The following is a 17544-nucleotide window of genomic DNA, read 5'->3' as shown; positions in this document are numbered from 1 at the left end:
AGAGAAAAACGCTAGTCCTGTGATAGGAAACGCTGGAGCAGTGCTGCAGCATCAGGGCTGTGGGTGTCCCAAGATGGCCGCTGAGACCAGGAAGTGGGAGCTCATCACAGGGAACAAGAAGCGCCAAGAAAAGAGGGCAGGGCTAACTGCCGGTGGGCATGGCCAAAACTCCGGCCTGTGTTGAGGGAATTTTTTTTTCCTCTGCGGTTGCGGCCTGCAGCGCCGAGACCGCTATTAGCGCCAACATTAGCCGCACTACGGACCACCCATGGACACAGGCTTAAGGTGCGGACCTCCCATACCGCGGGGACCAGGACCCCCCAGCGCCTCGGCCCCCGCAGTGTACTCACGGTAGATGCGGTGGGCCGGTGCTCAATCCACCGTCGCCATAGTCAGGGAGGGGGTGGAGAGCTTCTGCCGCCATGCGTCATCCGCTATATCAGTGGTGAAGCAGAGGGGGGCTGCACGGACGCCATATATATATCATGTCCGGCTATGCACCTGGCTCCAGGAGAGGTAGATGGAGGGCTACTCCATGTGGTCGCCTGCTATGGAGGGGGGAGATCGGAACGTGAAGGAACCGTCACCCGTAATATGAGCTCAGGGCTGGCATCCAACGTTGCAGGAAAGGATACGGGAGGAACGCTCCACGTACTTGCGTGTTGATGGTTCGGAGGAGATCGGAACCTAGAAAGTGTCCGTCGCCCCCATTCGCTCCGTTAAGAAAAAATAGAATAAAAAGTAAAAAGCTAAAATAAAAACGGTGGGGTCTGAAACAGACCCAAGTGCCTCCTACAGACACTAAGCAAGATCTGGTTCACTGAGAGCCAGCAGGAGGGTGTATACTGCAGGGGAGGAGCTATTCTTTCTGTGTTTACTTAGTGTCCTCCTAGTGGCAGCAGCATAACACCCATGGTCCTGTGTCCCCCCATGAGGCGTAGGAGAAACACTATGATCCCATAGACACTTCCACCATTATGATCAACCCAGGCTTTTGCAGAGCCATCTGCCCAGCATACGAGTTCCAGATTCTGCCTTGTAGAATGGAGCCGCTGTCTCCATCAGCTGCATGGTAGAGGCACAGATAATTTCTATGTTGAAGTTGCGGCAGCCAGGCATAGCTGCAATAATTGCTACAGAAGAGTAGTACCACGAATCACATGGTGGCCAACCAGACACAAGCACAGATCGAGTACAGACTCATATGGAGTGGCGCTCCGCGCTGGTTCCTACAGCTGAACATCCTACCTGTATATGATGTAGACATGACCCCATTAAGGGAATGTGGCTGACTTCAATAAACAACCCCTTTTCATGAGGTTGAAGTGAAACTTCCAGGGATCATCCAAGTTGATCAGCGACAGTCAGAATATCATATTAGGACTTTTGAAAGGGGCACTCTGCTCTATAAAGCAGAGCGAAGTGCTATGGAGGATACAGCGTAACACGTAGTACATGGCCCTCCACTATTAAATCCTGAAAACATTATATCCCTAGAAGCTGAATACTTCTCTATCTATGTCTACAGGAAAAAAGGTTTACTCAATCACAGATGCGGATTATATCCTGTAAGAGGAGTGTTACTATGGAAGGCCCTGCCACATTATGTAATGGGTTCTCCACTACAAAAGTACAAGGAGGGCCTGGATGCCTTTCTTGATAAATATAATATTACAGGTTATGAGTACCCGATTCTTTGATGGATTGCAAGGAAGAAAGACAATGTCACCTGGAGTGCTGCAAAGAAAATGAGCCCGACCAGGTAAACCGATACTCTATATTCCACTACGCGTTTCAGGGTTTCCAATTCATCAGCTGTATACAGTATACAGACAGGAAGTCAGCAGTGACCTTTATAAGGGTCAGTGGTGATGTAAAAACACCATTACAAGCCATAAGCTTTATTTATTATAGAAAAAACATACCGTAACTATATAAATATATCAAAATAATTGTAATTCGCTGCTGTTATAAATTACATTGTATAGTATTTATGATAAAGAAAGTAAACCATGAACAATCCACATAATTAAACTAAAAAATTAAACATTAAAACACTGATTCATAACGCACCAAGGCAATTTATTCAGTCTTAAAGCACCGCTCCAGAGTTTGTTTTTTTATTGCACTGCTGGAGTGGTGCTTTAAATGACAGTCCCCTGCCCCTCTGACTGATACTCACCTTCCAGCCTTTCCATCTGTTTTCACAGCTGCTCCACTCCGACCCCAGCAAAAAGTGACCTGCCAGATCACACAAGAGTTTCATGGAGCTGTGCGGAGGTCACTTTTCGATACAAATCTATGAGAGCCTCATTCATACCCCTTGTTCTGCTTCTCATAGACTTGTATTGAGAGATTATAACGTAACTTCTGTCTTACGGGCAGTCAGAAGCTGAGCTCAAAAGATGGCACAGGGGGACTGGAGTGGCGCTAAAAAACGGTGAAGATGCTGGAGGGTGTATGGCCGAGGGCTTACATTTAAAGCGCCACTCCAGAGCAGAAAAAAAACGTAGGAGTGGTGTTTTAATGAATATAGTAACGACTGTATTCACTGCTCACATTCAGATCCTCTGGACCAAGTGTGGCTAATTCAAAGATCCAGAAAGATTCTCTATTGATGAGTCTCTGAAAGCAATCAGAATTTGTTTTCAGGTACTTGTTCCAAAATGGTTAAACTTAACCCATAAGGGGTTTTTGATAATCAACGACCAAATGTCTGAATAGGCTGTGATTTAGTACGCCGCTTTTGATGTCATGTCTATGTTTATTAATTCTATTATGAATGGGTTGGATAGCACGGCCAACATATTAAAGATTACAACTGCATTCCAGTAAATGAATTACTTTAAAATCTGGTTAATGGGAAAAATCTCCCCAGTGGTCCTAGACTGAAAGCACTTAGTGTTTCATCATTACACAAGAAAGGCACTTAGAGCCCCCGCACCGATAAACCCCACTCCCACTGAGCAATAGAGGGTCTTTCTGAATCTTTAAACTAGCCACACTCAGTCCAGAGGATCTCAGTGCGAGCACTAAACAGACACGTTAATATAATCATTAAGGCAGAATAAACTGGCTTAGTGCGTTATGAATCAGTGTTTTCATTTTTAAGTTTTATTATGTATAAAGTAAATGGTTTATTTATCATTATACTATAGAAATGTCATTTATTATAACAGCTGAGAATTACAATTATTTTTATAAATGTATGTGTTTTTTCAATAAGAAGTCAGGATTACGGCTTAGAATTGTATTTTTACGTCACAACTGACCCTTATAAAGGTGACTTCCTATCTGTATACACCTGATGAAGGGGACGGACGGTCCCTGAAACGCGTATTTGAAAAAGGAGCATTAATCTACCTGGTCGGCTCATCTCCTTTGCAGCGCTCTGGGTGACATTGCCTTTTTTCCTTCCAACGGATCAGCTCCGGGCAGGGTTTCTGGAGACGGCGTCTGGAGCCGCAGCATTTGGGGGAAGTTGCCCATGTTCTTTCCAGTGTTGTCCCCGTCCAGCACCACTACCTGAGGGGAGCGCTAGACGTTCCTCCCGTTCACCGTGGTAGCGGAGTCACACATTGAGCGTTTTTCTTTGATTTTTATCTTACAGATTCTGCGACGGGACTAGTCTGATTGCCATATGTGGAGACAGGAGGGATTTTTCCCCCTAATATTAGCGCCTGCCCCATGGGGTCTTTCTCTGGATCAACATGTAAGGCTATAGGCGGATGGGCTTATGCCTACCTTCATCCCTGTAAAGGGTTTCCCACCACACCAACTCATCCCTTATAGCTGGGACCCCACCAATCCGGAGCGCGGGGGTCTACGGTCATGTGTGCGCTCCGGTCACTGTGACGGACAGACACCAGAGTGCTGTTCCCATGGGAGGTAATAGATCTCTATGGCTATCAGCTTTCCCTGGCAGGCAGCAGCGATCGTGTAACGGTCAGGAACCACAAATATAATGCGCAGATGATAAATATTATTACAGGAGAATATTACACAATGTCCCAGCTACATATATAACCCTGAGAATCAGCCTACACACAGACCAGACATACACGCTATTGTTCTCTGTCATCAGCCACCTCAGGCTGGGATGAGGCGGAATGATCACTGTGCTGCTCTGTGACTGATAGTGTCAGCCCTCACACAGAACCGTGTGCCTATGGCGCACAGCGCAGCCTCCTGTGCCCTCTGGCGGGCGGCAGCACCAGTATGAGCGGGTACTCATAGACCGAACACCGGCGGCAACACAACGTTACACCGAATACTACACAAAACTCTGCACTCACCATCAAACCCGATAAACTTCCCTCAGGCCAAAAAACCAGGACCCACCCAGCCCTAGCTAACACTTCCGGCCCTCACTGACGCACTTCCCCTGACTGCGCCTCACAGCTGATGCCACGCACGGCGGCCATGTTGACTGTGGGAGCCAAAACAATCCCTGGATAATGTAGAACTGCACAAAATATGAAGGACAGCTCCGTGCATCACCTGTAAATCATGATAACTCTCGTCATGAGCACGGAGTCCTGAAACAAGCTACAAGAGCCAGGAGGACAAGTTCGGCTGCCCTCATCAATGATGGCCGCAGGAGCTTTGCGCATGTGCTTGCCAGGTTTTGTACGCACTTCCGCCCTCAGTAAGTGCACAAGCAAAAACACTCCGACTGGAGAGGACTGGGGATCCCAACTGCAGCCGGGAGTGGCTCTTGTTTTGGGAGCCGAGGAGCTGGTTTGCCCATAAAGGTCAGACCCCCATCCCTGTGTTGTAACCCCCATTACTTCCTCAAATGTGGTGTATAGTAGTCTGAGCAGGGGAAGCTCCTGTATATACTGTATACACGCACCTATGTATGTATCTGAGCAGGGGAGGCTCCTGTATATACTGTATACACGCACCTATGTATGTATCTGAGCAGGGGAGGCTCCTGTATATGCTGTATATACACACACCTATGTATATATCTGAGCAGGGGAGGCTCCTGTATATACTGTATATATACACACACCTATGTATATATCTGAGCAGGGGAAGCTCCTGTATATACTGTATACACGCACCTATGTATATAGCTGAGCAGGGGAGGCTCCTGTATATGCTGTATATACACACACCTATGTATACAGCTGAGCAGGGGAGGCTCCTGTATATACTGTATACACGCACCTATGTATGTATCTGAGCAGGGGAGGCTCCTGTATATGCTGTATATACACACACACCTATGTATATATCTGAGCAGGGGAGGCTCCTGTATATACTGTATATATACACACACCTATGTATATATCTGAGCAGGGGAGGCTCCTGTATATGCTGTATATACACACACCTATGTATATAGCTGAGCAGGGGAGGCTCCTGTATACGCTGTATATACACACCTATGTATACAGCTGAGCAGGGGAGGCTCCTGTATATACTGTATATACACACACCTATGTATATACCTGAGCAGGGGAGGCTCCTGTATATACTGTATATACACACACCTATGTATATACCTGAGCAGGGGAGGCTCCTGTATATACTGTATATATACACACACCTATGTATATATCTGAGCAGGGGAGGCTCCTGTATATGCTGTATATACACACACCTATGTATATAGCTGAGCAGGGGAGGCTCCTGTATACGCTGTATATACACACCTATGTATACAGCTGAGCAGGGGAGGCTCCTGTATATACACACACCTATGTATATACCTGAGCAGGGGAGGCTCCTGTATATGCTGTATATACACACACCTATGTATATAGCTGAGCAGGGGAGGCTCCTGTATATACTGTGTATATTCACACCTATGTCTATACCTGAGCAGGGGAAGCTTCTGTATATACTGTATATATACACACCTATGTATATATCTGAGCAGGGGAGGCTCCTGTATATGCTGTATATACACACACCTATGTATATACCTGAGCAGGGGAGGCTCCTGTATATACTGTATATATACACACCTATGTATATACCTGAGCAGGGGAGGCTCCTGTATACGCTGTATATACATACACCTATGTATATATCTGAGCAGGGGAGGCTCCTGTATACGCTGTATATACACACACCTATGTATATACCTGAGCAGGGGAGGCTCTTGTATATACTGTATATACACACACCTATGTATATACCTGAGCAGGGGAGGCTCCTGTATATGCTGTATATACAAACACCTATGTATATACCTGAGCAGGGGAGGCTCCTGTATACGCTGTATATACATACACCTATGTATATATCTGAGCAGGGAGGCTCCTGTATACGCTGTATATATACACACACCTATGTATATACCTGAGCAGGGGAGGCTCCTGTATATGCTGTATATATACACACCTATATATATACCTGAGCAGGGGAGGCTCCTGTATATGCTGTATATACACACCTATGTATATAGCTGAGCAGGGGAGGCTCCTGTATATGCTGTATATATACACATGTATATATACACACCTATGTATATACCTGAGCAGGGGAGGCTCCTGTATATGCTGTATATACACACCTATGTATATAGCTGAGCAGGGGAGGCTCCTGTATATGCTGTATATATACACATGTATATATACACACCTATGTATATACCTGAGCAGGGGAGGCTCCTGTATATGCTGTATATACACACACCTATGTATATAACTGAGCAGGGGAGGCTCCTGTATATGCTGTATACACACACCTATGTATATAGCTGAGCAGGGGAGACTCCTGTATATGCTGTATATACACACCTATGTATACAGCTGAGCAGGGGAGTCTCCTGTATATGCTGTATATACACACACCTATGTATATATCTGAGCAGGGGAGGCTCCTGTATATGCTGTATATACACACCTATGTATATATCTGAGCAAGGGAGGCTCCTGTATATGCTGTATATACACACCTATGTATATAGCTGAGCAGGGGAGGCTACTGTATATACACACACCTATGTATATATCTGAGCAGGGAAGGCTCCTGTATATGCTGTATACACACACCTATGTATATAGCTGAGCAGGGGAGGCTCCTGTATATGCTGTATACACACACCTATGTATATAGCTGAGCAGGGGAGGCTCCTGTATACGCTGTATATACACACACCTATGTATATATCTGAGCAGGGAGGCTCCTGTATACGCTGTATATATACACACACCTATGTATATACCTGAGCAGGGGAGGCTCCTGTATATGCTGTATATATACACACACCTATGTATATACCTGAGCAGGGGAGGCTCCTGTATATGCTGTATATACACACACACACACCTATGTATATACCTGAGCAGGGGAGGCTCCTGTATATGCTGTATATACACACACCTATGTATATAGCTGAGCAGGGGAGACTCCTTTATATGCTGTATATACACACCTATGTATACAGCTGAGCAGGGGAGGCTCCTGTATATGCTGTATACACACACACCTATGTATATAACTGAGCAGGGGAGGCTCCTGTATATGCTGTATATACACACACCTATGTATATATCTGAGCAGGGGAGGCTCCTGTATATGCTTTATATACACACACCTATGTATACAGTGGGGCAAAAAAGTATTTAGTCAGTCAGCAATAGTGCAAGTTCCACCACTTAAAAAGATGAGAGGCGTCTGTAATTTACATCATAGGTAGACCTCAACTATGGGAGACAAACTGAGTAAAAAAAATCCAGAAAATCACATTGTCTGTTTTTTTATCATTTTATTTGCATATTATGGTGGAAAATAAGTATTTGGTCAGAAACAAACAATCAAGATTTCTGGCTCTCACAGACCTGTAACTTCTTCTTTAAGAGTCTCCTCTTTCCTCTACTCATTACCTGTAGTAATGGCACCTGTTTAAACTTGTTATCAGTATAAAAAGACACCTGTGCACACCCTCAAACAGTCTGACTCCAAACTCCACTATGGTGAAGACCAAATAGCTGTCAAAGGACACCAGAAACAAAATTGTAGCCCTGCACCAGGCTGGGAAGACTGAATCTGCAATAGCCAACCAGCTTGGAGTGAAGAAATCAACAGTGGGAGCAATAGTTAGAAAATGGAAGACATTCAAGACCACTGATAATCTCCCTCGATCTGGGGCTCCACGCAAAATCCCACCTTGTGGGGTCAGAATGATCACAAGAACGGTGAGCAAAAATCCCAGAACATCGCGGGGGGACCTAGTGAATGAACTGCAGAGAGCTGGGACCAATGTAACAAGGCCTACCATAAGTAACACACTACGCCACCATGGACTCAGATCCTGTAGTGCCAGACGTGTCCCACTGCTTAAGCCAGTACATGTCCGGGCCCATCTGAAGTTTGCTAGAGAGCATTTGGATGATCCAGAGGAGTTTTGGGAGAATGTCCTATGGTCTGATGAAACCAAACTGGAACTGTTTGGTAGAAACACAACTTGTCGTGTTTGGAGGAAAAAGAATACTGAGTTGCATCCATCAAACACCATACCTACTGTAAAGCATGGTGGTGGAAACATCATGCTTTGGGGCTGTTTCTCTGCAAAGGGGCCAGGACGACTGATCCGGGTACATGAAAGAATGAATGGGGCCATGTATCGTGAGATTTTGAGTGCAAACCTCCTTCCATCAGCAAGGGCATTGAAGATGAAACGTGGCTGGGTCTTTCAACATGACAATGATCCAAAGCACACCGCCAGGGCAACGAAGGAGTGGCTTCGTAAGAAGCATTTCAAGGTCCTGGAGTGGCCTAGCCAGTCTCCAGATCTCAACCCTATAGAAAACCTTTGGAGGGAGTTGAAAGTCCGTGTTGCCAAGCGAAAAGCCAAAAACATCACTGCTCTAGAGGAGATCTGCATGGAGGAATGGGCCAAAATACCAACAACAGTGTGTGGCAACCTTGTGAAGACTTACAGAAAACATTTGACCTCTGTCATTGCCAACAAAGGATGTATTACAAAGTATTGAGATGAAATTTTGTTTCTGACCAAATACTTATTTTCCACCATAATATGCAAATAAAATGATAAAAAACCAGACAATGTGATTTTCTGGATTTTTTTTTCTCAGTTTGTCTCCCATAGTTGAGGTCTACCTATGATGTAAATTACAGACGCCTCTCATCTTTTTAAGTGGTGGAAGTTGCACTATTGCTGACTGACTAAATACTTTTTTGCCCCACTGTATATCTGAGCAGGGGAGGCTCCTGTATATGCTGTATATACACACCTATGTATATAACTGAGCAGGGGAGGCTCCTGTATATGCTGTATACACACACCTATGTATACAGCTGAGCAGGGGAGGCTCCTGTATACACTGTATATACACACACCTATGTATATATCTGAGCAGGGAAGGCTCCTGTATATACTGTATATATACACACCTATGTATATATCTGAGCAGGGGAGGCTCCTGTATATACTGTATATATACACACCTGTGTATATATCTGAGCAGGGGAGGCTCCTGTATATATTGTGTGTGTATATATATATATATATATATATATATATACACACACACCTATGTATATATCTGAGCAGGTGAGGCTCCTGTATATACTGTATATATACACACCTGTGTATATATCTGAGCAGGGGAGGCTCCTGTATATACTGTATATGTATATATATATATATATATATATATATATATATATATATATACACACACACACAACTATGTATATACCTGAGCAGGGGAGGCTCCTGTATATACTGTATATATACACACCTATGTATATATCTGAGCATGGGATGCTCCTGTATATACTGTACATACACACACCTATGTACGGTATATATCTGAGCAGGGGAGGCTCCTGTATATACTGTATATATACACACCTGTGTATATATCTGAGCAGGGGAGGCTCCTGTATATATTGTGTGTATATATATATATATATATATATATATATATATATATATATATATATATATATACACACACACCTATGTATATATCTGAGCAGGTGAGGCTCCTGTATATACTGTATATATACACACCTGTGTATATATCTGAGCAGGGGAGGCTCCTGTATATACTGTATATATATATATATATATATATATATATATATATATATATATATATATATATATATATATATATACACACACACAACTATGTATATACCTGAGCAGGGGAGGCTCCTGTATATACTGTATATATACACACCTATGTATATATCTGAGCATGGGATGCTCCTGTATATACTGTACATACACACACCTATGTATATATCTGAGCAGGGGAGGCTCCTGTATATGCTGTATATACACACACCTATGTATATAGCTGAGCAGGGGAGGCTCCTGTATACGCTGTATATACACACCTATGTATATATCTGAGCAGGGGATGCTCCTGTATATACTGTATATATACACACCTATGACTATATCTGAGCAGGGGAGGCTCTTGTTTATACTGTATATATACACACCCATGTTTATATCTGAGCAGGGGAGGCTCCTGTATATACTGTATATACAGTGGGGGAAATAAGTATTTGATCCGTTGCTAATTTTGTAACTTTGCCCACTGACAAAGACATGAACAGTCTATAATTTTAAGGGGGGGGTTAATGTTAACATTGAAAGATAGAATATCAAAAATAAAATCCAGAAAATCACATTATATAAATTTATTTGCATTTTGCTGTGAGAAATAAGTATTTGATCCCCTACCAACCATTGAGAGTTCTGTCTCCTACAGACTAGTTGGACAATCCTAATCAACTTGTTACCTGCATTAAAGACAGCTTTCACTTAGTCACCTTTATATAAGACTCCTGTCCACAGACTCAATTAACCTCTACAACATGGGCAAGACCAAAGAGCTTTATAAGGATGTCAGGGAAAAGATCATAGTCCTGCACAAAGCTGGAATGGGCTACAAAACCATATGTAAGACGCTGGGTGAGCAAGAAACAACTGTTGGTTCAGTAGTAAGAAAATGGAAGAAATACAAAATGAATGTCAATCGACATCGATCTGGGGCACCATGCAAAATCTTACCTCGTGGGGTATCCTTGATCATGAGGAAGGTGAGAGATCAGTCTAAAACTACAGCGGCGGAACTTGTTAATGATCTCAAGGCAGCTGGGACCACAGTCACCAAGAAAACCATTGGTAACATCACGCCGTAAAAGTTTACAATCCTGCAGTGCCCGCAAGGTCCCCCTGCTCAAGAAGGCACATGTGCACAGGGCCGCCATCAGGGCATTACTGCCCTTACTGCAGTATGGGGCCTGATGACCAGTGGCACACAGGGGTGCCTGCAGGACCCCTCCTCTTTGCTACTGCTCATCGGGCCCCATCGTGCACTAGTGTGCTGCGTGCCAGCGGCGCACACGTCAGCGTTAGGGCCCGGGAGCTTTCTCGGAGCTATGCACTGCCGTCTTACCTTGACGGCTGTGCAGCTCCAACCCCCTCCGCCCTCCCTGGACTTCTGGTCAGGTGTCGGCGCATACGCAATGACATCATCGCGCTCGTGCCGACATGTCCGAGGACACTGTGACCAGAAGAAGACCTGTTCCTGCTGGGGATCGCTTGTGAGCTAAGCATGTAAAACGTTTTTTTTTTCTTTATAAAATGAATTAAATGGGTGAGGAGGGGATGAGGGGGGGCTGAACATGATGAAGGAGGGCTGAACATGATGAAGGGGGGCTGAACATGATGGGGGGCTGAACATGATGGAGGGCGTCTGCACACGATGAAGGGGGGCTGCACATGATGAAAGGGGAGCTGCACATGATGAAAGGGGGGCGCCAATGATGGAGGGGGTGCTGCCAATGATAAAGGCTGCAAATGATGGAGGTGGGTGCTGCAAATGATGGAGGGGATGCTGCAAATAAAGGGAGGCTGCAAATGATGGAGGGGTGGGCTGCAAATGATGGAGGGGTGGGCTGCAAATGATGGAGGGGTGGGCTGCAAATGATGGAGGGGTGGGCTGCAAATGATGGAGGGATGGGCTGCAAATGATGGAGGGGGATGCTGAAAATGATGGAGTGGGTGCTGCAAATAATAAAGGGAGAGAAGGACGGCAAATGATGAAGTGAGGGACGGGGGACAGCAATTGAACTGAAGGTGGGGGATGGGGAGAGCAAATGAGGACATGGGGAGAGCAAATAATGATGAATTTTGAGGGTGGTGGGAGTAAATTATGTTTTGAATGTGGAGGGAGAGCAGTTGATAATGAATAGAGGGTTTTGAGAGAGACATGACAATGAATTGGGGCGGAAGGGGCATGCAAATATAATGTATCGAGGGAGCGGGAGGCACATAGTGGGTACGTTAAGAATGCAGTGACTGGTAATGAATTGGAAAGAGTACAGGGGCTAATTAATGTATATATTTATTAGGTGGCGAAAATGGCTATTTATACACTGTGTTCCAAATTATTATGCGAATTGGATTTAAGTGTCATAAAGATTTAATTGTTCTGTTTTTCAAATAAACTCGTGGATGGTATTGTGTCTCAGGGCTCAATGGATCACTGAAATCAATCTTAAACACATGTGATAATTGGTTTTCCAGGTGATTCTAATTAAAGGAAAACTACTTAAAAATGATGTTCCACATTATTAAGCAGGTCACAGTTTTCAAGTAACATGGGAAAGAAAAAGTATCTCTCTGCTGCTGAAAAGCATCAAATAGTGCTATGCCTTGGTGAAGGGATGAAAACATTAGAAATTTCCCGAAAACTTAAGTGTTATCATCGTACTGTTGAGAGATTTATGACTGAATCTGAGCACAGATGTGTTCGTGCTGATAAAGGCATAATGAGGAAGGTTTCTGCCAGGCAAGTTCATCGGATTAAGAGAGCAGCTGCTAAAAAGCCATTACAAAGCAGCAAACAGATATTTGAAGCTGCTGGTGCCTCTGGAGTCCCTCGAACCTCAAGGTGTAGGCTCCTTCAAAGGCTTGCTGTGGTGCATAAACCTACTATTCAGCCACCCTTAAACAATGTTCACAAGCAGAAATGGTTGTATTGAGCCCACACATACATGAAGACTAATTTCCAAACATTCTTGTTTACTGATAAGTGTTGAGCAACCCTGGATGGTCCAGATGGATGGAGTAGTGGATGGTTGGTGGATGGCCACCATGTCCCAACAAGGCTGCAACGTCAGCAAGGAGGTGGAGGAGTCATGTTTGGGGCCGGAATCATGGAGAAACAGCTGGTGGGGCCCTTTAAGGTTCCTGAAGGTGTGAAAATGACCTCTGCAAAGTATATAGTTTTCTGACTGACAACTTTCCTCCATGGTATAAAAAGCAGAAATGTGCCTTCAGGAGCAAAATCATCTTCATGCATGACAATGCACCATTTCATGCTGGAAAGACTACATTTGAGTCATTGGCTGCTATGGGCATAAAAGGAGATAAACTCATGGTGTGGCCACCATCTTCCCCTGACCTCAACCCTATAGAGAACCTTTGGAGTATCATAAAGCAAAAGATCTATGAGGGTGGGAGGCAGTTCACATCAAAACAGCAGCTCTGGGAGGCTATTCCAAATTCATGCAAAGAAATACAAGCAGAAACTCTCCAAAAACTCACAAGTTCAATGGATGCAAGAATTGTGAAGGTGATATCAAAGAAGGGGTCCTATGTTAACATGTAACTTGGCCTGTTAGGATGTTTTGGCGTTAAATAGCTTTTTTGTTCAGTGAATGTGACCTCCTAATGCTGCAAATTCCACAAATGAGCATTTTCAGGTCTTTAAAACATATCAAATGTTTTGAAATTCTACTGTGCCTAATAATTTGGAACAGTGCATTTTGAGTTTTTATTCATTTTGGAGATGATACTGTTATCATTGGGAGGTTTCTTCAATAAAATTCGATGTATACTCTAATGGGTGATTACTTTTATTAGACTGACTGTCATTTGCACCAACCATTTAGGAAAATCCGATAAAAATGTAATTTGCATAATAATTTGGAACATAGTGTAGTTGGTGGGGGCACAGTGGTGGATTATAATTTATATTTGGAATGGTGGATTTAATAACTAATTATATATTAATGGTGGGTGCACGTCTGTATTCAGCTGTATAGTGTAGAAGAAAGGGAAAAAGTGGGGAATGTGCTCTGGAAGCGGTGCTCTAGGTAACTGTGTTATTTTATGCAGAGACTAGTCCTGGCTGGAAGAAGTGATGGTGGTCTGCGCTGCTTGAAAAAGAAAAGCAAAGATGAAGGACTTCAGCTAGAGACATCACTGGTGAGTCAGTGTGTTACCTGTATACTGACACTATACGCTCTATTACCTGATCACTGTACAGTATATACAGAGCTCCTGTATATAATTTAACTGGTGATCACTGTACTACCTGTACACTGTACACTATGTACAGATCTCCTGTGTGTAATGTCACTGGTGATCACTGTATTAACTGTACACTAACATTATGTACAGAGCTCCTGTGTATAATGGCATTAGTGTTGTTTTTTTTGTGTTTTTTTTATTAATGATTAGTATTGTAGTATTCGGTCACTATGTGGTGGTAGTATGTGATCTGGTTATGGTGTTGTGGTATTTCTCCCTGTATGTGGTATTTCTTGGTCACTGTGATGGTAACATGTGATCTGGTCACGGTATGGCGGTATTTGTTCCTTGTATGTGGTATTATTTGGTCACTATGTGGTGGTAATATATGGTCTGGTCATGGTGTGATGGTTTTTGTCCCTTGTATGTAGTATTAATGGTCATTCTAAAAAATATATGTGACTCATTCCCTTAAAGAAAAATAAATAAAAATATACCTAAAAAGAGTATTGGATATTTTAAGAAATATTTAATAGTTTGGAGTATAGTAGAGTCTGGCCAAAAGAGTCTACCTTGTCATGTTGGCGGCTTAAAAATTCTTCTGGTCAAAACTAAATCTGCTCTCTATGTGTGTGATCTGGTGTCGGCTGGGAACTGTTAATATCAGATTGGTGAGGACGTGGTGCAGAAGATGAGTTTTTGGAAGAGCTGGCGGTGGGACTGTGAAAGGTTCAAGGTGTGGAGCCGGAGCTGGGGTGGAGCCTGGCAGTCTCAAGGGGGCCTGAAAATTTTGCTAGTATGGGGCCCCGAAATTCCTAGTGGCAGCCCTGCATGTGCAGGCCCATCTCAACTTTGCCCATGAACACCTGGATGATTCTGTGATTGATTGGGAGAAGGTGCTGTGGTCAGATGAGACAAAAATTGAGCTCTTTAGCATTAGCTCAACTCACCAAGGTCATAGGCAGAGAAATGCTGCCAATGACCCAAAGAACACCGTCCCCACTGTCAAGCATGGAGGTGGAAACATTATGTTTTGGGGGGTGTTTCTCTGCTAAGGGCACAGGACCACCTCCAGACCTTAATCCCATAGAAAACTTATGGAGGGAGTTGAAGCTCCGAGTTTCCAAGCGACAGCCTCAAAATTTTAATGATTTAGTGATGATCTGCAAAGAGGAGTGGACATGTGCACAAACCTCATCATCAACTACAAAAAACGTCTGACTGCTGTGCTTGCCAACAAGGGTTTTGCCACCAAGTATGAAGTCTTGTTTGCCAGAGGGATCAAATACTTATTTCTCACTGCAAAATGCAATTAAACGTATATAATTTATACAGTGTGACTTTTTGGATTTTATTTTTAACCCCTTCCCGACCCATGACGCCACGTAGGCGTCATGAAAACCCGTGCCAATCCGACCCATGACGCCTATGTGGCGTCATGGAATGATCGCGTCCCTGCAGATCGGGTGAAAGGGTTAACTCCAATTTCACCTGATCTGCAGGGACAGGGGGAGTGGTACTTCAGCCCGGGGGGGTGGCTTCACCCCCCCATGGCTACGATCGCTCTGATTGGCTGTTGAAAGTGAAACTGCCAATCAGAGCGATTTGTAATATTTCACCTAAAAAACTGGTGAAATATTACAATCCAGCCATGGCTGATGCTGCAATATCATCGGCCATGGCTGGAAACCTTGATGTGAGACCCCCCCACCCCACCGATCGCCCCCCCAAGCCACCGATCTGTCCCGTAGTCCCCTCCGTCCTGTGCTCCGCTCCCCCGTCCTCCTGTCCGCTCCCCCCGTGCTCCTATGCCACCCCCCTGTGCTCCGACGCCCCTCTGTGCCCCAATCTCCCCCCCTTATACTTACCGAGGCTCCCGGTGCCCGTCCGTTTTCTCCATGGGCGCCGCCATCTTCCAAAATGGCGGGCGCATGCGCAGTGCGCCCGCCGAATCTGCCGGCCGGCAGATTCGTTACAAGTACATTTTGATCGCTGTGATAGGTTCTATCACAGCGATCAAAATAAAAAAATAATAAATAACCCCCCCCTTTATCACCCCCATAGGTAGGGACAATAATAAAAAAAAGAAAATATTTTTTTTTCTTTTTCCACTAGGGTTAGGGTTAGAACTAGGGTTAGGGTTAGAACTAGGGTTAGGGTTAGGGGTAGGGTTAGGGGTAGGGTTAGGGTTAGGGCATGTGCACACAGTGCGGATTTGGCTGCGGATCCGCAGCGGATTGGCCGCGGATGCGCAGCGGATTGGTCGCGGATCCGCAGCGGATTGGCCGCTGCGAATTCGTAGCAGTTTTCCATGAGGTTTACAGTACCATGTAAACCTATGGAAAACCAAATCCGCTGTGCCCATGGTGCGGAAAATTCAGTGCGGAAACGCTGCGTTGTATTTTCCGCAGCATGTCAATTCTTTGTGCGAATTCCGCAGCGTTTTACACCTGTTCCTCAATAGGAATCCGCAGGTGAAATCCGCACAAAAAAAACACTGGAAATCCGCTGTAAATCCGCAGGTAAAACGCAGTGCCTTTTACCTGCAGATTTTTCAAAAATCGTGCGGAAAAATCTCACACGAATCCGCAACGTGGGCACATAGCCTTAGGGTTAGGGTTGGAGTTAGGGTTGGAATTAGGGCTAGGGTTGGAAATAGGGTTAAGATTAGGCTTGTGGTTAGGGTTACGGATAGGGTTAGGGGTGTGTTGGGGTTACAGTTGTGGTTAGGGTTGGGATTAGGGTTAGGGTTGGGATTAGGGTTAGGATTAGGGTTAGGGTTGGGATTAGGGTTACGGCTGTGTTGGGGTTAGGGTTGTGGTTAGGGGTGTGTTGGGGTTAGGGTTGTGATTAGGGTTATGGCTACAGTTGGGATTAGGGTTAGGGGTGTGTTGGGGTTAGTGTTGAAGTTAGAATTGAGGGGTTTCCACTGTTTAGGCACATCAGGGGTCTACAAACGAAACATGGCGCCACCATTGATTCCAGCCAATCTTGCGTTCAAAAAGTCAAATGGTGCTCCCTCCCTTCCAAGCCCCGACGTGCGCCCAAACAGTGGTTTACCCCCACATATGGGGTACCAGTGTACTCAGGACAAACTGGGCAACAACTATTGGGGTCCAATTTCTCCTGTTACCCTTGCAAAAATAAAAAATTACTTGCTAAAACATAATTTTTGACGAAAGAACAATTATTTTTTATTTTCACGGCTCTGCGTTATAAACTTCTGTGAAACACTTGGGGGTTGAAAGTGCTCACCACACATCTAGATAAGTTCCTTG

The 17544-nt window shown here is 44.5% G+C and overlaps 2 protein-coding genes across 5 annotated transcripts in view; one reads left to right on the top strand and one right to left on the bottom strand.

The window, feature by feature from the left end:
- Positions 1–4597, bottom strand: part of KCTD10 (potassium channel tetramerization domain containing 10) — a 28906-nt gene extending 24309 nt beyond the window's left edge. The window contains exon 1 of one of the 4 annotated variants that reach the window (XR_013223870.1): positions 4296–4449. Coding sequence is in view for 1 of the 4 variants with exons in the window: in XM_077295871.1 (XP_077151986.1) it covers positions 4296–4298 (3 nt within the window). In the remaining 3 variants the exon portion in view is untranslated. Of the gene's footprint in view, positions 1–4061; positions 4450–4500 lie in introns of those variants that run through there. The other 3 variants (XM_077295887.1, XM_077295871.1, XM_077295878.1) reach the window with 3 other exon arrangements.
- Positions 4598–4616: 19 nt separating this feature from the next.
- The window catches only part of UBE3B (ubiquitin protein ligase E3B), an 88948-nt gene continuing 76020 nt past the window's right edge, over positions 4617–17544 (top strand). Inside the window, exon 1 of the mRNA XM_077295840.1 lies at positions 4617–4754. The gene's annotated coding sequence lies outside the window, so the exon portion shown is untranslated. The remainder of the gene's footprint in view (positions 4755–17544) is intronic.

Source organism: Ranitomeya variabilis, chromosome 1 (assembly GCF_051348905.1).
Source record: "Ranitomeya variabilis isolate aRanVar5 chromosome 1, aRanVar5.hap1, whole genome shotgun sequence".
Classification (NCBI taxonomy): Eukaryota; Metazoa; Chordata; class Amphibia; order Anura; family Dendrobatidae; genus Ranitomeya; species Ranitomeya variabilis.
The sequence above is the reverse complement of the archived record's forward strand: the minus strand, read 5'-3'. Positions and strand labels throughout refer to the sequence as shown.